The following is a 24396-nucleotide window of genomic DNA, read 5'->3' on the forward strand; positions in this document are numbered from 1 at the left end:
GCGATTTGTGGATACCATGGGATTACAAAACCAAACAAGATAATGCGTGCAGTACTGGACTGTCGCGTACAAACAGTAACTGCCCTTTGTCACCCATTCAAGCAATGTGGCCGGAGCACAAACAATATGGTGCTGCGGCAGGAATTACGTGGATGGCTTGATAATGGACTAAAGTCCGAAACAGATCGCCATTTATATATGGACAGACTTGTGTGCAACTTTGACGCTTTTGTAATTTCATCACATCGCAGAACTGAAAAATGAATACAGTAGAATGGGAAATCTATTTAGAACACCGCTGTGTGTACATCATTTTATTCACAGATGACGACACGGTGGTCGCAACCGATGAGCAAGGTATCTCCTATATTGTGAGAAAATTAATAGTACAGCAGGTGGGGCCTGAAGTTGAACATAAAGAAGACGGGATAATAGGACTTGAAATACAATACAGTGTGTTTACACGGTGAGAGGTATAAATCTCTAGGAAGCGTAATTAAGAATTACGGATCATGTAAAGATAACATAAAAGTAGGTCCAGCTCAGGAAGAAGAGCAGTATCAAAACTGAACTCCCTTTCATGGTCCACAAAAATCTGATACGAAACAAAACTTAATAAACATATAGCCATTATTCTTCCAATTACCAGCTATGGTTCGGAGTGCTGGACGATTAAAGGAGAAGAGCCGCAAGAAGATTGAAGCTGTACTAGAACTGGACTTTCTGAGACGAGCATCAAGGAGCTCCCATTTGGAATACAGAACAAATTAAGGCGTGGAATGGAAATAACACACGTGAAAATATCATAATGGATGAAAAAGAAAGCAGAATTTTCCTTTCTGGGTGTTTAACGAGTATGCGACAAGAAAAAGCACCAAGGAATATATTTGTATACACACCGCCGAACGGAAGGCGCAGAGGAAGGCCGCGACTGAAATGGATTTAAGGAACAGAAAGGAGTGTGACCCGTAGAAGTTTGACGCCTGAAGGCACACAGGACAGGTTGTTAGATGGAGGCCGAGGCACGGGATGCGGCAGGAGGGGAGCGGTAGCACGTCCGAACATAGAGGGTGGTCATAAACAGCTTGAAAGGGTGTAGCAGGGTAGGTTGTGCTGAGAAATAACTGTTAAGAACAGGAACTCGATACAGTCTGCCGCTTCCGTGTTATTTAGCACTGAAGTCAGCCGATCAGGTTGTTGCACGTGCAAATTCAAGCAGCTTGACAGAGACAGTCGCCAAACGTGTTCTTCATTTTCTTTTCCTCAAACCGAATAAACGTAGCTTTTGTTCACTTAGTTTAAATTTATCACATCCGGAAAAGGCACATTTCAAGTGGTAATGACCATTTGAAAAAGTGGTAACTCATGGACCCACAGATGTCTGTGCGCTACCGCATTTTAGTGTCTACACGCTCTAGAATTTACCTGACTGGGCAACTTCAATGCTAAGTAGCTCGTAAACGGCGCAACGTATCGAATTTTTTTCTTAACAATTATTCTTCGGCCCAATCTACCCTGCAACACCCTTACAAGCTTTCTGGACTGTTTCTGACCACCTTTTATAGAGTCACAATTCAAAAATTTAAAATGCTCTTAAAATCTTCTCATGACGAGTTATAATCTTATGTCGAAGGTTTAGCACAGTACGAGAAGCACTACAGTTAGAAACTGTGTATGGGTCTTTACGCAGCGTAACTTAAGACACGCAGATTACACAAGACCGTATTCGTCCAGAATGAGACCACTTAGTGTTTACTTTCCAACGATCTTTACACACGATACCACACATTTTCTAAAGTTCTTCTAGTATACATGCTTGACATCAAATATTTAACACGTTACCTCATTTGCAAAATAATCTAATGGTTGAAGCTGTTTTATACATGGGCATTAGATTCTTTAAAGAATCGGTGGTATAGTTACTGGTAAATAGTAACCGCAAATGAGCGGTAATTGCCTGCAGCCAACCTGACTCCACACGTCGCGTATTTTCTCTCCTGTGGAACCAGTCAACTAGGCCGAGAGGGTGGCACGAGTAGTGGGAAAGCTCGCCGTCACCTAAAATCTGCGTCCCGGGCGCAGCAGCGTCCACGGACAGGACACCCCGTCCATGCGAAAACAACACGGATAGCGGCAGTTACTAGAGAGCCTGTATACAGAGAGTGTGGCCATAGGTGAAGTTGCACGTGACTGGTTGATTAGCTTTGGGGCCATTTTTCTGCCAAACGTCTCTCGCGCTTCCTATGTTCGCCGTGCTTTTGAGTTGAATTGAAGTTCAGAGGACTTTTGGAAACGATTAAAAGGTATTTGAATTATTGAGAGACTTGTTATGCGTTGTGCATGCATGTTCGATTTAGTTGTATATCGTTTTTAGTACGTAATTAGCGTTTGCGATCTTAAATACGAGTTGAAATAATGAAGCGTTTTGTGAAGAAGTCGGTAGGCCTATTACAATTACTGCATTTTTGAGTTCTTATTTCTTTAACAGTTCGTGGATACTGGTAGCTTCACAAGCTTTTCTGAAGCCAATATCTGACAGTCCTTGCTGGGAACGGAAAGTTTCTGTAATTGTTGTGCCATGCTCATTCGACTTTATAGCGTCAAACTTTATTTCGTTCCGAATCAGAACACTAGGTATTATTTTGGTTTCAGTATTGTTGCCCGACTGTTGACGCAGACAAGTTGTAAGCACGTTTTCCGCAGTTGTCGTGGTTGCTGAGACATTATTCGTAGTAAATAATTGTAGGTACTCTTGAAGACAGTTTTTAATAGGCCTACTTACTGTGGGGTAGAAGGGATACGGTAGTTTTCTTGTTATATTTGGTCGTTATTACAGTAGCCTACATTTAACATTACCTGATTTTTGTAATCTTTTTCGTTTGTTATCTACGATAGGTATTCAGTATATAGATGTATGAAAGAAAGTCGTAAGCAGTTGTTTACTTGTGACATGCAAAAAGTTTGAGGACGTGACAAGAGGTACTAATACGTCTCACACTTTTTGCATGTCACAAGTAAACAAGTGCTTACGACTTTCATTCATCTGACGCAATAGAGGTACGTTAAATCTTTAGCGTTATGCACTTCCGATACAAAACAAATGCTATACACTATTTTTTTTAATTTACGTTACTTTCATTGCAATATGTCTAGTAAACGAACTTTAAAGGAGATAAAGGCAAGTAAAGAATAATTTTTACAGCCACAGTATCAAATTTTCCTGTGCTGTACGTAGTATGCTACTATGAGCATATTATAGCTGTAAAGAAAGGCCTTTAACGAATGATTTCGCCATGTTGTTTTGTGCTTTTGATTCGGTGAGTGTGTACTCCACTACTGGCCATTGAAAAGTCCCGCCCGCAGTTTGGCAGAAAAATGGCCGCCGTATCGTCCGGTTGGCCACTCTCTCTCTCTCTCTCTATACACTATGCAGGCTCTCTAGCAGTTACCCGCCACAAGTTCGCTCTAGAGGGCTTAGGAGCGGGCGCCAGGGGGCGCTGTTGACAGTGGGAGGGACCGTCGCGGGTCCGCTGGCCAGTCAGCCACCAGTCAGTCAGGTAGGTGCTGGCCCCTCTTGGTGCCGAGTGTTCCATTGGCCGTCTGGAACACTAGCACTGCTAAAAGTCGTCACCATAATATCGACACCAGCTGCTACAAAAATAAAAAATAAAAGTAAAATAAAAAGTAAAGATTTACGCATCGGTACATGGAACATCCGCACTATGCCGCAGGCCTTCCCGGACACCTGCTGCAGCTCACAAGAGCTATGCAAAACGGCTGCTACCGACTTAGAGCTAGTCAGGCTCAATACCGCTATAACAGCACTGCGGGAGGCCAGGCTGCCAGGAGGAGGCTCAATACGGGAAAAAAAAACTACACTTTATTCTGGAAGGGCAGAGATGTTGCTAGCCCCAGACAGCAAGGAATCGGTTTTGCTGTCCGCAATGACTTGCTGTGTTGTACAGAAAATCCGATTGGGATCTCAGAAGGCATTATGACTCTGCGTTTCACAAAAAATAGTTGACCACTGACGCTGATATCTGTATATGCACCAACACTTACCTCAGCTGCAGATGCCAAGGATCAGTTTTATGAACCACTCAGCGGTGTTGTACAAGGAGTGAACTACGGGGACCGCCTGTGCGTCCTCGGTTAGGTTAGGTTAGGTTAGGGTAGGTTAGATTAGTTTTTTGTTCCATAGATCCGTGCTGAGGAGATCCTCGTGGATGTGGAACATGTCAATTTTTTTAAAGCTGAAATAACAATACGAATAGTATCAATATATACATCTTTAGTTTCTATTAAAAAATTCGTCAATGGAGTAGAAGGAGTTGGCTCCTTTTAAACTGATCTTTATTTGCAACTAAATTTTTTATGTTTGCTGGCAAATTATTGAAGATGAGTGTTCCTTTTTGAAAGTAAAGTAAGTGCTTTTAAGTCCTTTTGAAGATCATTTTTGTTCCTGGCATTGTATGTATGAACTGAGCTGTTTGTTGGAAAAAGAGATATATTATTTAGGACAAATTTCATTAAGGAGTAAATATACTGAGAGGCAGTAGTTAGTATGCCCAGTTCTTTGAAGAGGTTTCTACAGAACGTCCGTGAATTTACTCCACAAATAATACATATTACACCCTTTTGGACTCTGAAAACTTTTGTTTGACTTGAAGAGTTACCCCAAAATATTATACCATATGATATTATGGAATGAAAGTACGCAAAGTATGCAAGCTTTTTCATTTTTATGTCGCCTATGTCTGCTAACACTCGAATTGCAAATACATATTTGTTACGTCTCTGCAGTTCTGTGGTGTGCTCCTCCCAACTGAATTTATTATCAAGTTGTAATTCCAGGAATTTAAGACTGTCAACCTCTTCTATCTGCTCTTCTTCATACTTTACGCATATGCTGGGTGGAAACCTCTTACAGGTTCTGAATTGCATATAGTGAGTCTTTTCGAAGATTGTCAGTGAGTTAGCTTTAAGCCATTTATTAATATCATAAACCATTTATTAATCAGGTGGTGAATTCATAGCTCGTATTGGTAGTGATTTTGCCACTTGGCCTGACTGCCTCGACAAACACCAGGAGGGCAACATGAATGAAAATAGTCTGCGGTTGCTTGAATTGTGTGCAGAGTATCAGTTGTGTGTCACCAATACATACTGTAAAGGCAAACTGAACCACAAGGTTTCCTGGATGCAGCCCCGCTCAAAACATTGGTACCAATTAGATCTCATTCTAACCAAATAGGAAAGATCTGCGTTACTTTTCTCACACACGTTCTTTCCTTACTGCAAACTTTTACACGGATCATGCACTAGTAGCGACAAAAGTGCGCTTAGTGACTAAAAAGTTTAACTCTGCGAGAACACCTTCCAAAACAAAAATTAATCTTTGCCGAACAAGAAACGCTGCTGCAATAGAAGTATTTAGTGACGAAATACGAAAAGAGGCGGATCCCTGGGATCCAGCCGCTCCTATTTCTGAAGACTGGCAGAAGATAAGATCGCTTCTTACCGTTACGGCTGGAAATGTGTTAGGTAATCTGGAAGCAAGATCCCCGGATTGGTTCATCGAGAAAGTAGATGTCCTGATACCTCTCCTTGAGGCTAAGCGTCAAGCCACTGTTATCTGGCATAAAAACTCAAGCAATTATACACGCAGGGAGCTAATAAAAGCAAAGGCAGCTGTTACACGCACTGTCCGAAAATGCATCAATTCCAATTCCTCATGGGAGCAACTTTGCACTGGCATACAGGAATGTTTCAATGCTTGCGACATTGGTGGTGTCCAATCGGGCATCAAACGGGCCATTGGACCCATTCCAAAGAACAGCGTACCACTCAACGAAATAGATGCAAAAGCCATCACAGATCGAAATCGTCAATTTCATCGTTGGGCAGAAAGTTTCTCGAGCTTCTACTCACATTCCATCAACATTAGTCCAAACTCAATGGATGAAATTCCTCGGATGACACCTTACCATGACTTGGAAGTCACGCCTACTGTGGAGGATCTTCAAAGAGCAATTGTACAGCTTAAATGTGGGAAGTGCCCTGGCAAAGACAACATCTCCACAGTAACTGTAAAATTTAAGCCAGTTTTTCCGCCGATTTTCAACCCCTTAACTGAAATGTTGGGCTGAGGGTCCTGTGCCGCAAGACATGCGCGATGCCAATATTGTTACTTTATACGAAGGTAAAGTTGATCGCGACGATTGCAACTGCCACTGAGGAATCTCACTTCTGAGTATACCTGGAACAACATTTACCGCTGTGGTGTTGCGCAGAGTTCAGAAGCTCGCCGAGCGCGTATGCCCTCAGGAACAATGTGGGGTTTCGTCCCCAACGATCTACAGTTGATACGATTTTCACACTCCGGCAAATTCAGGAAAAGTGCCGCGAGCAGAAAACCCCTCTCTTCATTGCCATTAACGACCTAAACAAGGCTTTCGACACAGTCAGCAGAGATGGACTGTATGCAGTACTTTTGAAGATAGAATGTCCTCCAAGGCTCTTAAAGATGATGGTGGCTTTTCACGAAGATATGGAACGTGCTGTGGTCTTCGACGGAATCACATCTGACCCGTGAAAAGAGGGATTCGTCAAGGCTGCGCATTGGCTCCCACTCCTCGAGGTTGCTTTTGGTGAAACTAACCTGGGAATTCATCTGTATACCGGAGCTGATGGGAAGATCTACAACATTTCTCTACTCAGATCCGAGTGCTTCCGAGAAGACTTGCTTGTAAACAGCCTTTTATTTGCTGACGATGCTGCATTTGTAGCGCATACTCAAGACGATCTGCAAGAGCTTGTGGATGAATTCTCTACTGCATGCAAGCTCTTCTCCATGTCTATAAACGTAAAGAAGTCGGTTGTCATGGCACAAGGATACACAGATCCGCCTGTCATCATACTGGACGGCTCCTAGTCGAAGGTGGTCGATAAATTCTGCTATCTTGGTTCAATAATGACAGAAAGTCTCTCCCTGGATGACGAGATAAATGCACGAATAGGAAAGGCTGCCATACTTTCGGAAAGGTCCGTACACGAGCATGGAACAACAACAACATCTTACATTGTCGACAAAAATACTTGTTCTCAATCGTGTGCTCAGTACTCTCCTGTATGGAGCTGAGACTTGGACGTCGTATGCCGAACAGGAACGAAAGCTCAACGCCTTTCACCTGCGGTGCTTACGGAGCACCTTGGGAATATCATCATGTGACAAATGATATGATTCTGAAAACTGCAAAACAACAGAGTATCACTGCCAAGCTCAAGCAAAGTCGCCTGCGGTGGTTCGGACATCTGCGTCGCATGGACCACTCCCGGCTGCCGCTGCGCACATTACTCAAATGAAATAGCAGGAACAAAGAGACCTCGTGGAAGACCTTCACTACGCTTACAAATTGCGTAAAGCGTGCTTTGTGCGCATTTAATATTGACAGTGGCAAGTGGGAGCAACTCGCTGACGATCGCAGCAAAAGGAGGAAATTGAGTGCAGATGGAAGCAAGATGCACGACCAAGTATGTCTTAAGAACTTAGCTGCAAAACCATCTGCTGGAGCGACTCATATTTTCCTCGCTTGTGGGCGTCACATCGAACTTCTGAGCCACCAGCGAAAATGTCTTCAGGATGCCACTTGAATATTCGGACAGGAAGCACCAAACCATTATAAAAAATTCAGGGAGCCATTGAATTAATCATGCGGTTACTTCTCAAATCACAATCTTTCATGCTGCACAACGCAATGGAGTTAATGAAATAATCTGTCACTACACAGATAAGGTGAAAAAAGGAGAAAATTTTGATTGTAAGGTAGGTAATTATTCCGGTCGTTGCCATAATCATACAGGTCAGAGCTTCTTATGTTGTTTATCAATATTTCAAGCCGATTCTAAATTCTTCTTCAAGGGATGATTTGTAAGCTAAGACCTCCGAAACAACGGTGACGCCGGAAGCGTACTCAGAAAGTTGTATGGCAAGAACTTTAATGAAACGTCCCCTTAGAAAAAATTATGAATTACTGTGCTTGTAAACCTCTTACGTTATTTGCTTTTCAAACAGGTGAGCAAAACTGAACGTACTCAGACATTACTCTCTTTACTTACTCTGATCAACACTAAACTGACACACAATATTTTTAGCGCAACGCTATCTGACTTTTAATAATCCCTACAATAGAATGGCCCTGACTAACAATTACCTATACCTTTCATGAATCACTTACCTCACAAAAATCTTCCTTACTCAAACTACTGCAATACAGCGAGCGCCACTACTGCCAGCTAAATAAAAGATTCTAACTACTGAAGGCACTAACTACTGATAGGCATAGTTAGCAAATGAAAGATTTTGATAAAGAACAAACAATGTATTTACCTTAATAGTGTTCATAAGTCATTATACACTCCTGGAAATTGAAATAAGAACACCGTGAATTCATTGTCCCAGGAAGGGGAAACTTTATTGACACATTCCTGGGGTCAGATACATCACATGATCACACTGACAGAACCACAGGCACATAGACACAGGCAGCAGAGCATGCACAATGTCGGCACTAGTACAGTGTATATCCACCTTTCGCAGCAATGCAGGCTACTATTCTCCCATGGAGACGATCGTAGAGATGCTGGATGTAGTCCTGTGGAACGGCTTGCCATGCCATTTCCACCTGGCGCCTCAGTTGGACCAGCATTCGTGCTGGACGTGCAGACCGCGTGAGACGACGCTTCATCCAGTCCCAAACATGCTCAATGGGGGACAGATCCGGAGATCTTGCTGGCCAGGGTAGTTGACTTACACCTTCTAGAGCACGTTGGGTGGCACGGGATACATGTGGACGTGCATTGTCCTGTTGGAACAGCAAGTTCCCTTGCCGGTCTAGGAATGGTAGAACGATGGGTTCGATGACGGTTTGGATGTACCGTGCACTATTCAGTGTCCCCTCGACGATCACCAGTGGTGTACGGCCAGTGTAGGAGATCGCTCCCCACACCATGATGCCGGGTGTTGGCCCTGTGTGCCTCGGTCGTATGCAGTCCTGATTGTGGCGCTCACCTGCACGGCGCCAAACACGCATACGACCATCATTGGCACCAAGGCAGAAGCGACTCTCATCGCTGAAGACGACACGTCTCCATTCGTCCCTCCATTCACGCCTGTCGCGACACCACTGGAGGCGGGCTGCACGATGTTGGGGCGTGAGCGGAAGACGGCCTAACGGTGTGCGGGACCGTAGCCCAGCTTCATGGAGACGGTTGCGAATGGTCCTCGCCGATACCCCAGGAGCAACAGTGTCCCTAATTTGCTGGGAAGTGGCAGTGCGGTCCCCTACGGCACTGCGTAGGATCCTACGGTCTTGGCGTGCATCCGTGCGTCGCTGCGGTCCGGTCCCAGGTCGACGGGCACGTGCACCTTCCGCCGACCACTGGCGACAACATCGATGTACTGTGGAGACCTCACGCCCCACGTGTTGAGCAATTCGGCGGTACGTCCACCCGGCCTCCCGCATGCCCACTAAACGCCCTCGCTCAAAGTCCGTCAACTGCACATACGGTTCACGTCCACGCTGTCGCGTCATGCTACCAGTGTTAAAGACTGCGATGGAGCTCCGTATGCCACGGCAAACTGGCTGACACTGACGGCGGCGGTGCACAAATGCTGCGCAGCTAGCGCCATTCGACGGCCAACACCGTGGTTCCTGCTGTGTCCGCTGTGCCGTGCGTGTGATCATTGCTTGTACAGCCCTCTCGCAGTGTCCGGAGCAAGTATGGTGGGTCTGACACACCGGTGTCAATGTGTTCTTTTTTCCATTTCCAGGAGTGTATATACAGCAGTTCATGACATCCAGTCTTACAAATTTACTGTTTCTGACGGACACACGTCCAGATCATCCGCTCTCAAAACTCCGCCATCTCTCTCCCCACATCCACCACTGCTGGCGGCTCACCTCCAACTGCACAACGCTACGCGCTGTTAACATCCAACTGCCCAACGCTACAATGGCGAATATTCCAACAATGCAAACCAGCCACACACTGCACACAGCACAGTCAGTGATTTTCATACAGAACGCTACGTGGCGTTACGCACATAAAAACGCAAACAGCCTACTTACACTTTCTTTCAAGGCCACATGTTAACACTGTTTCATGATACCTTTATGTAGCGGTTCATCAGATAATCGTTCAGCGAATTACTTTCCAAACTCAGATATGCAGTTCACGTACTACATGCATACCAGTTTTCTTTTCCGCTTATACTTGCCTACTAATACATTATTTCGGCGTCATAAGTATGAAATAATTGTAAAAACCGACTGAATCACAGCTGTGGAGACAATGCTTCCTACCGCCTAAACCAGCTTTGCTCGCAAATCTTATATTTAGTACCGTAACAATCTACAACAAAAAAGAGATGCAATCTTTTACGTTATCTCTCTTTCTGTTAACAGGTGCAGTGATGACGACTTTCGACTTCCACGAAATACGTGTCGCCCTACGAAGTGTGTCCGCCGCTCTCCGCCACGAAAAATCAAAAATACTCTTCTTCGAGTTGTGCCATAAGGAATCGTGGCGATCGACACTGAACCTTTCGGAAATAAGGAGAATATTGGAAGCGCTTCCACGACCCGCATAACGACGAACTGCTTACGGGGACGTGCCACTTCACTGAACTATTAATGCGTTTACGAACCAGTAAGGTCGGAAGCGTTCTTAATTTCTCAGCATGAGCAAATAACGACGAAGAACTAGTCAAGTGTGATTAGCATGAAATTCGAATTCTTGTCATTTTTCATAGCCACGGGACCATACTGTACCACTTAGTATGTGCCACTGCTGTAAATACACCAAGAGACAAGACGAACACTGAGAAAGTGCGTTATAATACTAACTTCATAGTTGTCAGCACCCTCGCACATTTATATGTACGGTAGTTGCACGTTTCTCCGTGTAAATCTAGGAACAGTCTAGTCACAAAATCATCCACACATTCTTCTTTATATTTTATTTTTATTTTTAAATACAAGTATCCGTGGTTTTACTTTCACGACAGGCATCCAGTGTGCATTTGTAGTTTTGTTTCAGTTCGTGTGTTGAGTCTTACTTCTAAGTGGAGCAACGAATACTTTCACTCCGACACAGGCTATGTGTATAAATATTCACTTGCACGTTCTGACGCGTTTTAGGGGTGCGGGAACTACCTGCACCGTCAACAAAGACGCGCAAGTCAAACCCAACCAGTGCCATATATTGTGCTAGTCCATTACTGTGATCCTCTTGAAAACAGACACATCCTTCAGTAGGTGTGAGCAGTTGTAAGTGACCGGGGGGAGGTTGCGTGTCCGGGAAGGCGTGACTCGGCGAGCAGGTGACCACCCGCGGTCGGAGGGAGCCCCAGAGAGCAGAGGAGGAGGAGGAGATGCTGCTGGGGGTGGGTCTGGTGGCGGCGCTGAAGACGTCGCTGTGGCTGGTGCCGCTGCTGGTGGCCGGCGTGCTGTACTACCGCTACGACGCGCTCGACCCCGAGTCCAAGGTGGTGGAGGCGCGCCGCCTCCAGCCGCACTACGACTTCATCGTCGTCGGGGGCGGCTCGGCCGGCGCCGTCGTGGCCAGCAGGCTCTCAGAGGTACTGCGGGCCTAACAGCTCTGCTCCTTATGTCGAAGGCTCGGTTCTGCAGTACGTACAGTGTTGCGAGTAGCGTTAACATGTGAGAAATGCCGATGAAACCATCCGTCAAAGACTTATTTGTGTACTAACTGCTTACCCGAAGTTGCTCAAACCCAAAACTCCCGATGTCAGAGAATCAGATAGGTACAAAACGTTGTGCATCTATCGAGTATCAGACAAAACTCCGATATAGTTCGTGCTATGTGCTTGGTCCAGGAGAAAGTGCGTAAGTGGTAAGTAATACCTAACATCTAACCTATGGAGCGCAGGAAATGCGCAGCTGTGAATGTCTGTCGTCTAGTGCTCTCGCGGGGAAGGTAGTTAAGGCGTTAGTTTGTCGTACCAAGGTTCCTGGATTCGAGCCTAGGTACTGTACTTTAGTACGTGTGAAATAGTTATATGTGAGAATATGTTCCAGACATGTAAACGGACTGTTCGGAGTTTATAGCAGTGTTCTACTGGGAGCCACTTGCGGTTCGTTTATGTGAAAGCAGAAAACCTATGACTACATTTGTAGTTTCACAGAATAAACAAGACATTGGAAAAAAAAAACAATTGCATCACACCTATGGAAGTACTAATGGTAGTAATACTAATAGTTGTTGTTGTTGTTGTTGTTACTATTGTTATTAATATTTCTGAACGTTCTTTTACATGTTAGGAATAATGCTGTCACATATAACAGTTTCACACGTATTGCAGTACAAAAATTGGTGTAATCAGTGCTCGAATCCGTGACACCTGGCACAAGAAACTAATGCTCTACCGACTTTCCAGCGGGAGCTCTACGTTACGCTTTTCCTGTGCTCCATAGATCGGCTGTTACTTATTTCTTACCACTTACGCGCGCTCTCCTGGACGATAGCACATAACACAAACTATATCGGGCTTTTAGTTAATACTCCGCTGATATACAACGTTTGGTGCCGATCTGACCGTCTGACAACTGGAGGTTTGGGTGCCAGTTAATAATTTATTCCAATCTTATACAGTCTCCGAAGATAGGAAGAGCAGACAAGTGCGACAATTATTGCACAATCAGCTGAACGACTCACGCATCCAAGTTGCTGACAAGAATAATATACAGAGAGCAGACAAGTGCGACAATTATTGCACACTCAGCTAAACGACTCACGCATCCAAGTTGCTGACAAGAATAATATACAGACGAATGGTAAGGAAAATTGAGGATGTGTTAGAAGACGATCACTTTGCCTTTAGAAAAGGGAAAGACACAAGAGACGCAGTTCTGACATTGCGGTTGATATGGGAAGCAAGACTGAAGAAAAATCACGACACCGACATAGGATTTGCCGGCCAGGAAAAAGCTTTCGACAACGTAAAATTGTGCAAGAGGTTTAAAATTATGAGAAAAGTAGGGATAACCTATAGGTAAAGACGGGTAATATTCAACATCTACAAGAAGCTAGAGGGAACAATAAGAGTGGGAGATCAAGAAAGAAATGCTCGGATTAAAAGGGTGTAGTCTTTTGCCCCTGCTGTTCAGTCTATACACCGAAGAAGCAATGGCAGAAATAAATGAAAAAGTGCGGGAATGAAATTCAGAATGAAAGAATATCATTGGTGACGTTCGCTGATGTCAGTGCTATCCTCAGTGAATGTGACGGAGAATTACAGGATCTGTTGATTGGAATGAACAGTTTAATGGGTATAGAATATGAATTGAGAGTAAATAGAAGAAAGATGAAAGTAGTGACAAGTATCAAGAAATGAGGACAACGAGAAACTTAACATAAGAATTGGGGACCACGAAGTAGCCGAAGTCAAGGAATTCCGCTATCTAGGCAACAAAATAGCCCATGACGGAAAGAGCAAAGAAGACGTAAGAAGCATACTAAGACTTGCGAAAGGGCCATCCCTGGCCGAGTGGAGTTCGGTTTTGCGTGACCAAGCTGCACACACACACACACACACACACACACACACACACACACAGACACACACACAAACAAACAAACTCGATGACAGCTCTTCGCTTGGAACGCACTTTCATTACAGACGCCATTCTGAAGACCACATATGGCGCCTCCACCTATCGAAGTTCGCAAAACCGCAGGGGCCGTAGCGGGAATAGTTCACCATGTCACACAACAAACTCCGAATTTTTTTCAGCCAAACTTGGCGGAAATAAAAATTTGTTTTGCATAACTTATTGAACGCCCTTCGTATTTTAATGAACACTTAGATACCATAGCAATCAATATCCCTCCAAGTTCGAAGCTCTACGACATCTAATAATCAATGAGTGACTTCATGTTGATATGGCATACCTACAGACTCTTCCGCGCCGTAATCATGGCTAAAGGCCGCGTTGTACGGAATTAGCGTGGCATGTCTTGAGAGTGACTAATTTTTGGTCTGGTGTAGCTATTCTTGTGTTCTGTCAAGCACCGACGGAGAACTCAGTTAATGTTATAAACGTAATTATGTACTTCTTTTTAATAGTGTTAATATAGCATACAAATTATAAAGCAAAATCTTTTACCAGTTGATTCTAACACTGATGTTAACACAAAACATAACAACTCTCAAACGTTTTGCCTCAAATGACATTTTATCACTAGACTCGTTAAATATGTGTGTTATCTCTTTTTTGACATAGGTGAATAGCGAGCAGAGTTATCCCGACTAAGAACAATGTTTTTTTTTCCGAAGTTCATTGCCGCCTATATACAGGTACCAATTTTGTTTTTTAAAAACTTTTCTATTTTTTATGTAACGTTGCTTGTCACGGCAATCAGTATAGCCGAGGCAAGCAAAGAATGATGTTTACGCCACTCTCGACGCAGGTTGGAGAATACAGTAAACGTCTGGCCACTACAACAGGACAATGAGTCTGGCGATTTATGTTCTTTGGTCATTAAGATGTCTAAGGTACGTTTCAGCGCTTCACGTTACCTTTCTAATGTGGAGATATCGGCAGGGGCTATTAAGAAGTATTCAATTTTCAAACTAAAACAAACTCATCAAGCATTAGGAGGTGAAACTTTAGGCAGTGAAACATAGCTTGGGCAACGTCCTAATGAGCATAAAACAGAAATCGCCAAAACTTTCAATCCTGGCTGTGAATATGTGCACTACAGGACAAAATCTGCATATTCAATGTATTTCTACGGCGTAATTTCACGTCAAATCGTTCATAACAGTTATCTCAACGAATCTCTCTCGTACAGACCTGCTGTTCTGATGCAAAAAATTACAGTTCCTCTTAAAAATCACAGCTACTTTCCGTATCTCGGAGATTAATGAAGTTACGAAAACACGTTGGTCTTCGTTTCACGGACCCCCTCGTGACTACTCGTGTAAGTGGAGTTTAGAAATAACTTGAACTAGTCAGAAGTTGAGACGAAATATTCAGGACTGTAGGCTCCAGCCTTTCCGAGACCATTACCACTACGTGTAAGCATATATTAGCTACTATGCCCCCTCCCCCCCCCCCCCCCCTCCCGCCACAATCCTGCTCACCCCATCGTCCCAATAACTAACATTAGTGCCTTACTAAACTTTAGAGTGAAAAAGAATTTAATATGAACTTTTTTATTTTTAAAATAACGAAAGATAAATTGTATTCAGCTTTTGTAGGTGTCCAAAGGAACAGGCAATGCTGCGACTACAGCCTTTATGAATACGCACATGCATGCGTGTCCAACGGAACTTTGCATCGTAATCGAAATAAGTCAGGCGCTGCTATATCGTATTTCTCTGCCGATACCGGGCAAGCGATTTTCAAGGACAACGTGAGACCTGTACGGGAACATACGTAACGGATGTGCGAGCACGGGTCGTAGCAGTACCCCCTATAGAGGGGCGTGCTAACCGCAGACGCGAGGTTCACGACATACGGAGGTTTACGTCTGGCCGTGAGTCGTGTACGGACAGCAGAATGGTAAGGCGAACGCTCGCGATACCAGAGAAATCCGGGTTCGAGTCTCAGTCCGCCACAAATCTTCAGTGTCGTCATTCCCTTCTACAGCTCTTGGTTGTCCTTATTCGTAATTGCGAATACATTCAGTATGTATGTATTCGGTGGACTAGGTACCTATATTCGTTTCAAAAGCTATAACCTCCAAAACAACATGCCACACGATAATGCAAGTTTTTGACAAAAATGCTAATGATTGGTAACTTTGCTAATCAATATTGTAATCTTGTGAAATAACAATAGCAATGACCTTTTAAAAATTATTTACTTTATTGACCCAAACACAATCGAATCCTTTTGTTTTTATCCCTGATAAAATTTCACTTTACCTCTCAAAAGGTAATTACCCCCAGGTTGGGAATCATTGCTCTAGATAGAACAATAAATAAATTTTGGGCAAACCCACTCTTGACAGTCAATGTTAAGATATCTGTGGTGATCTAAAATCCGCCCTATAGTATTTAGTACACTGCCGACATGATTAATTGATACGGTCTTTGTGGAAGAGCAGTCTCTTAAAGTTAAAAAGGAGATCCGTAGAAATGGGTGATAATCGTAACATATTCATTGTTTCAATTTCTTTATTTCCAGTTATCTTCTTTATTTGCAGTAATTAATTTTACTTGTTACACTAGCCACAGCCTCACTTTCCAAAAAAGAAAGTTACTGGGATTACCCCAACAGTATTTTTTTCCTGAAAGTAAGTACGCTTATACACAGACCTACACATACACTCACAAACACACAAAGAGATGGCAAAATTTTTTGGTTATATAGTAACCGCTCTCTTTTTAAACAAATAAGATTTGTAAATGTCATTTGTCAGGGATTCTGTAGTTGTTTCCATCAGTATCGAAGCACTTTTTGCAATTTTTCCTGGCACAAAAACCACGTATGTTTTCGGCATACTGTTATTATCAAAATTTAAATAATGACTACTCTAATTTGACAATTGTGATCACTTATCATGGACAACAGTTGGTTTATAATGACATCTTTTGGCAACTGAATTTTGGTGGTTGCTATTTGCTGCCAAGATGGCGAGAAATAAATATAGTATTTTCAGTTTATGCGAATCATAATATTATGTCTCTGCTTTAAAATTTTGAGCTAGCAAAATTACCTGCAACTTGTTATTAATGCCTTTTTGCACGAAATATTAAAATATTCTCATTTGTTGTGAAAATATTGGTAATTATCTAGTATGGGCTTGTCTTGGATGTATGCTTGCGCATACCTTAGTCTGTTCGTTACCTGCTTCAATTACACTGTCAAATATTGTCATCAATAACAATTTTTATAAACCAACTGCGAATGACGCATATTTTTGCTGTGATAAACTATGGATAAAGTAGGCCTTTCCTACGGGTGCCATCAATTCCGCTGCCGTGTTACCTCTTTCATTCCATGGAAAATATACCATGGAATTAGATGTGAAGGAAGATAGAAGTGTGCAAAATATACTTCACAAATTAAAGATTTTCCGACAGCTAACTTTACTAGGATATGTATTTTCACTAAATATTTCCAATATATATACAGGAGAGGAAAGAATCAATATGGCGAGCACCGTATGTGTTGATCTCCGAACTTCAGGTAATTCAAAGAGTGTCTAGATCGGCTGTCAGGTGACCTGAGAGCTATTAAGGTTGTTCTCATCACTCCAAGCAGATGGGTATCCAATACAGCCACGTAAACAATATTCAGCCCGTGCTATACACCAGCTTCAGAGTGCAGATCCAAAAAGTATCCTTGTCATACCCTTAGTGTACCTGCTAGTTCAAACGAAATTCGATTTCTGCTTCGTCCGTTGCAAGTTGAAGTTAATTGCCTGCTGAATTAGATCTGCGTTGCTCCCAGGTACTAGCCACAGTATTTTGTCATTACGTCACTGTAGCAGAAACCATTCTACTTAATTTGCAATCTGTACTGAAAAGTAGTCGTATTAAGCCATATGCTTCCACAAAAATTTTTGCATCAAATGAGAATTTGTCACGTCCCAGGGTTTTAACATCTTTCTTTAGATCATACACATTATTATTGAACGGCAGTCGTTTGTGACGCTGAAGCAGTCCGCGGGTCGCCGTCTAGTGGCTAGCGTTGCTGTCTACGGGTCCGATTCCCGGCCGGGTTGGGGACTTTCTCTGTGCGGCGACTACGTGTTTGGGTTTCCTCATCATTTCATCATCATTGGTGACAGGCCCTCGCTTGGACCGTATAAAAAAACTGGACTGTGTAAAAACTGGGACTTTGTACACGCGCTGATGATGACAGCGCAGTTGGGCGCCCCACAAACCAAACACCATCAACGCTCAAGCAGGTTCCCTGTGCAGCCGAGGGTAAAGCAATACAATGCAGAGCGAGAGAACACAGACGACAGACAGCCTGAGTGACCTGCTTGACAACAACGTCGTCTTCACGCCAACGCGCGTTTCGAGGCCGGCCGCCATGTCACACACCACGAACTCTGTTAATGGCTCAATGATTACGTCTTCCATGTATGGAACTATTGCTTGCCTGCATCTTGAAACCTACCTACCTACCTCTCTCTCTCTCTTTCTCTCTCTCTCTATCTCTAAGTAGTTAACGTGCCTTCGACGATGAGATCGTTAAAGACGGAGCAGGGAGCAGAAGGGCTCAGAGGACAATGACGGCGAATGAAATCGGCTCTGTTCTTTCCGAAGGAATAGTTCAGGCTGTAACCATTAACTTTTCTTTAAAAGCAATAAAATTTATGATGGAATTTTTATTTTCTCACTACGTAAATTAACATAAAGTGCAGCTATTTTCAGAAAAAATTCTTCCACTTTGTGGTTTCACAGCGATGCCACTCGTGACACACTGCTCACTTTGTGTTTCCTACAGAACAGTTACTTCTTATGTGGAGTGCAGCATGAGATGTTTGGCATATCCGTTTGAGACAATGGGAGCCCTACTGCGGTACAGAATGTACACATTTTTACTGGGTCGGTGCATAACTTCGTAGCGTTGTTAGTTTGCATGTTACTATTTCGATTGCTTTGGGTTTATTTATCGATTGTCCTTTTTTATTTGTAGTTCACGGTTGCTATTTGAGTTTGTATACTGTCATTATGGCATTTGGAGTTGAAGATGGAGCTGTGGACGCTACAAAATAGCGTGCCAAGTGGAGAAATCGGAACACGTCCGACATACTCTTCCGTTTGAGTTGAATAGAGGGGTGACGGCAGCGGAGGCAGCCGGAAACATTTGCTACGTTTGTGGGAATAAAGAAAATGGTTTTCTCGTTTTAAGGGGGACCATTTTGACATTAGCAACTGTCTACGTTCAGGAAGACCTTCCGAGTTTGATGACGATAATTTAAACACGTTAATCCACAACGATATACGTTAGTGTACTCGCGAAGTGGAAAATTTGGTAAACTGTTATCATTCCACCATTGTATGACGTTTGCATGCAATGTCTAAGGTTCAAAAATCAGTTGTTCTCGTACTGCAAGCTCTAAGCCCAAAACCACAAAGTGAGAGTGTGGCCACATCTGCATCTCTTCATGCCCGTTATCTGTTGGCTCGTGAACAACACCGACCGTTGCTGTCCTGGATCGTTACTGGTGACGAGAAATGGTGTCCTTACACTAGCGTAAGGAAAAGAAAGGAACGGTTAAGCCCAAACAAAGCAGCGACGCCCCGTACAAAGAACTGCACGCATCCGCAGACGATGCTGTTACGTATCTGGTGGAACAGGGACGGTGCGATGTACTGCGGATTGCTCCCCCGGGCTGTGACCGTCACTGCTGGCACCTACTGTCAGCAACTGAGACGTCTTCCGGAATTAATCCGAGAACGACGACCAGGAACACCGCGAAGTGATGCTAGATCGGGAGGACGTCTCCGCGCGTTGTGCTAGACTGACGAAAAATACAACGCAGGTCTGGGGTTGCGAAATAATTCCGCACGCATCTTATTCATCTACCCTTACGCTCTTAAGATTTTCACCGTTCCCGCTCTCTATCGAGCAGCATTCAAGGAACTTCCTTTCCGGATGAAAATGCACTCGGAACATGGCTCGACGAGGACTTTCGCCTGAAAACGAAGTGATTTCTATAGTCGTGAAACGGAAAAGTTACCTCAGTGTTAGCAGACTGTTGTAAGTAGTGCAGGAGAATATATTATTGATAGTAAAAGTCTATGTTAAGTGTATATTTTGTGAAAAACGCTAAGAACTTACGCACCAACCCGACTGATGTTCCATTTGCAGGCATTTGTGCAGCTTAAATAATACGTTGAATCTGTGGAACACATTGTTTCTAACAACTGTTATTGGAGTTGCATTTTGCAGTTTCAGGATGGAGTGGAGTACTGTCATGAAGAAGGACAGTGCCTGATTACAACATTCCTCTTTGCCTGTTCTCAATTCCCCTTCACAGACGATTTTGTCGAGTCGCCTGCTCCACTCTCTGGACAAGTTCGTCAGTTGACACTCACTTCTCCCTGTCATCACTCGCGTGACGGATACCAGTTTCTCCACGTCCTCCTTCGAATTTCCTCCGCCACTGCCACACTTTGCTATCACGCACGGCAGTCGCATTATGTGGGCTCCATGAAATCAGGCAGAGACCCCCAGTAAGAACAAACCTAATGACAGCACGTACTTTACACTTGACGGGTGAGTCTGTCGTTCTGGGCACTTTACGTCCTCACTGTGGACTCAGAAATGAAAAGTGCGACGTGACGCGATCGACCGGCACACCAGAGACACTGCACACTGCATCTGCGCAAAGTTTCACAGGCTCTCCGCTGTGGTTTTAATTTCGCGTCCGATCGGACCTCGAAGAAGAAGAAGAAAAAAAAAAATATACCTCGCACTTCCGCGTAATACTATTCAAGTCTTGACAGGCCGATATACGTGTCTTCATTTGTCAAACTCTGACAAAACTTCAGCAAGTTTTCAGAAGGTGAGTTTGCCGCCTGCACGTTGTGTGTTGTGCTCCAGGTGCGGCGGTGGTCGGTGCTGCTGCTGGAGGCTGGAGGGGACGAGAACGAGGTGTCGGACGTGCCGTCGCTGGCGGCCTACCTGCAGCTCAGCGGCCTCGACTGGCAGTACAAGACGGAGCCCTCGGGGACCGCCTGTCTGGGCATGCGCGGCGGCCGCTGCAACTGGCCGCGCGGAAAGGTAAACACCGCACTGTACACAGCACCGGACACCTCCCACCAACACCCGTACTCGTAAGCTCACCAAATTCCCTGACACTTCACACACTGAAGGCTTACCGCACGTAACAACAGCTAAGAATTGTACCGTGAACTCTTGCATGTGTCTAGAGTTGTAAAACTACCGAAGGCTGCCGTAGACTGTCGTAAGCAAGCCTAGACTACGTTAGTTTTCCTGGCAGCTTTGGTCAGTTACGATCGTAACCGAGTTACCTCTAGGTTAAGTGTGTTGCGTATCTATCAGACGTTACCCAGTTCCGATCGCACTGTTTGTGTATGCGATCAGTGTCTTACTAGATTCCCCTAGAAACCGGAAGCGGTGCACAGTCCACAAACTGATCGAGGATGTATAAAGGGCTGCGTAGCTTATGAAAGATTTTTGTTCTACAAAGTTATCCTCTGGCCTGATACTTAAACATTACTCGAAAAGTGTTGATTTGTACCACGAAACCGAGGTACGTCGTAGTAAAAACACAATTTGCTCAAATAAAAGAAGCAAAACAAAAACATATCAAACATCGCTTCTGTACTTCGTCCAGCATATATGAATCATTAGTCTGTTATTGCTAAACAACTTTCGCACTTACCAATAATTACAGGAAACGCGTGCCTTTGATCAAGACGAAGAACGTCTACTGAGTACAGAATAACAATAATTATATAGACTTTTTGTGTGTTTGTGCCTGGAAATTGTACTTGCATGAAAAGCAATTGCTTTGATCACAAAAAGCACACAAGTTACGTAGTCAACTAATTTTTATTACTTATAAAATGCAATTTGTATTTTTATATCTTGTAAGGGATTAAAATGCACAATCGACCAACGCTGAACGCTGTGCGGTTCTATTTGCGTAAAAAAAAGCGTGAGAGAGGGAGGGCGGGAGGGAGGGAGGGAGGGAGGGAGGGAGGGAAGGAAGGAAGGAGGGAGGGAGGGAGGAAGAGAGGGAGGGAGGGAGAGAGAGAGAAGTCGTACGGCTCCAATTGCAGACATTTATTTACGTTTCTTTTCTACCGATACTACCGGTAATCCTACTACTTACAGCGTCGTCTGTGTACTGAGAGCAGAAACTACCGAACCGCAGTTTCGGTAGAGCACAGCTCTACGTGTGTCAGATTTATAAAATCTTCATGTGGATTCTTGTTTCCAAAACTGAAGAAGTCAGCAGTTCTTTTAGGATACGCTGCAGTAAGAAGCAGCTCTCATTGACCTCTGCCTCTCAGTATTCCTTTGCTCAGTAACGGAGTAAGCCAGCGGGCACAGCCATACAGAAAATCTTGGACTACACGAACAAATGGACATTTTAAAAAAACTTGATGTAATTCCCTCCCCTCTTGTCAGCACAATTTTATGCGTTATTTTATATCTTATTACCTAACCAACAAACTTTTAGGCCTTTTCATTACTCCACTACTTTCAAGTATTTTGTGTCCTTAATTTTTTCATTATTCAGTACTGTAGCAAACACATTCTCTATATATCCTACTAGGCTGCCTAATGGTATAACCCTAGTTTATGTACTAGTGTTTCATTAAGCAATTTACTTCCCTCATTCGCTGTCATTTAGCTGCGTGATTTCCTCACACTAGTGTCTTACACAGGTTCCTCATTGTTATCTTTCCACTTTGTTTTATTTTGTACAGCCGCAATTCAACCTGCATGTGAGTAGTTCAGTTTTGGAATTGTTACTTCTACTGATCGCAGCTCGTGCCCCCATTGCAGTTATTCTCCCTGCGAAGACAACTTTCGAGCTGACACGCGCTTTCAGTCCTTGGCATTGCAGATAATTTATACACCCATGATTTGCTAAGAGGCTACAAAGCTGGACACAGCCCTCAAGGATACCGTTACTTACAACTTCTATCTGTGTCGTGACACGGCACCGAATAATCGTAGGTGAATGTTAAGGCTTCCCAAGTTTTTTGTCCACTCTATTGTTGTCTCAACGCTGTACGTTTCTGACACTATTGATGTATGTTTATAGATGCCTGACAGTAGCGTAACTCGAAATAAAAATTTCTGCAGCCATAAGCGACGAATTTCTTTCTTTACTCAATTCATACACAGTCTGGATCCATATTACAAGAAGTTAATGTCTTAATAAAGACCGCCCCTGTAGTTTTGACCTATGACAAGGATTATTATTCCCTAGTCCTCCACTGATTTTAGCCTGCTATTGCCAAATTGTCTCCCTATTCTACCACTGGACGGCGAATTATACATCGCGAATCGTCTCCACTTAAATACCGAGTTGATACCTTTCAATATCTTCGAGAGGAGAGTAAACAAAAAATAAGTTTTGGGACAACAGCTTCATAGCACATGAAAAATATCATAAACATCAAACACCTGGATGAGAACCGAAAAAGTTTAATAGATTTTGATTTACCAAGTCCCTTCCTTCAACCGATACCGCCCTTCCATATAGCTACTAGCTCAGCAATCTCACTAAAGGCTTCCGCCGAAAAATTGTACAGCCGTTGTAACGGAAAGGAAAACACGCCTAATAAGATGTTTAATAACGCGAAATAGGCAGATGTCGGTCAAGCGTGCTGAATGAGGATTTCAATAGCCCTACCAGGACCAGCCGGTGATCGCACGGCGTGGAATCCAAATGATCCGGGCGGCCTAGCGCGCCTAACAAATTCCTGAGTTCTGTAAGAACTGACGCCAATGAATCACGGTTCTGCCAGTAACAGTTCTTGCTGACAATGCTGCACAGGCTGCATGCAGAGAGGTGGGAGAATTCGCTGTGCGACAGGGTGCGGAGGTGAATGTATAGGTGGGGAAAAAAATGGTTCAAATGGCTGTAAAGCGCTATGGGACTTAACATCCGAGGTCATCAGTCCCCTAGACTTAGAACTACTTAAACCTAACTAAGCTAAGGACATCACACACATCCACGCCTGAGGCACGATTCGAATCTGTGACCGCTGCAGCAGCCCGGTTCCGGACTGAAGCGCCTAGAACCGCTCGGTCACAGCGGCCGGCCATAGGTGGGGACCGATGGTGTTTGAGTAGTACAAAGCAGATGTGAGTCCACTGGTTTCTGCAGGTTACGGAATGTGCACACGCAAGGACAATACAGCAACAGGATTTAAAGCCCCTAGTGCTGACGCCTCATATCACCCCACAGTGTACATTGCGATGTTCTTTAAAATTAACCTCTCCACAGGAGTTGTGATGAAAGGCAGATATAACCCGCCTTCGTGCTACCTCACAGACTAAATCGAATTTCTACCGTTCCTTCCTCTTCAAAAAAAATTCCTTACTGACATCTTTTTCGAAAATGTTCGAAAAAGTAATGTACTCACCATTTAAGTAATAACAGTTTACTTAGCACATCACAGACTGCAATCTCGAAGAATTGGTCGACTGAGAGTGCTTCGTACATTCACTCATAAAATATTAGAAATCCTAAATAACAAAATATCGCCAGGTAGTATCTTTTGTGATCATCCCAAGGCGTTTGAGTGTGCTGATCGTGTTACCCTACAACAAGAACTCGAGTTTTATGTAATTTATGGCTTTACACACAGGTGGTTTGAACAATACTTAACGAACACAATGCAGAAAGTTGTGC

The 24396-nt window shown here is 43.8% G+C and overlaps 1 protein-coding gene across 1 annotated transcript in view; it reads left to right on the forward strand.

The window, feature by feature from the left end:
• The window catches only part of LOC124711374 (glucose dehydrogenase [FAD, quinone]-like), a 151235-nt gene that overhangs the window by 93006 nt on the left and 33833 nt on the right, over positions 1-24396 (forward strand). The window contains exons 2-3 of the mRNA XM_047241424.1: positions 10467-11641; positions 20598-20777. Coding sequence (XP_047097380.1) covers positions 11435-11641; positions 20598-20777 — 387 coding nt within the window. The 5' untranslated portion in view covers positions 10467-11434. The remainder of the gene's footprint in view (positions 1-10466; positions 11642-20597; positions 20778-24396) is intronic.

The sequence above is a fragment of the Schistocerca piceifrons genome, chromosome 8 (assembly GCF_021461385.2).
Source record: "Schistocerca piceifrons isolate TAMUIC-IGC-003096 chromosome 8, iqSchPice1.1, whole genome shotgun sequence".
In the NCBI taxonomy this organism is placed as follows: Eukaryota; Metazoa; Arthropoda; class Insecta; order Orthoptera; family Acrididae; genus Schistocerca; species Schistocerca piceifrons.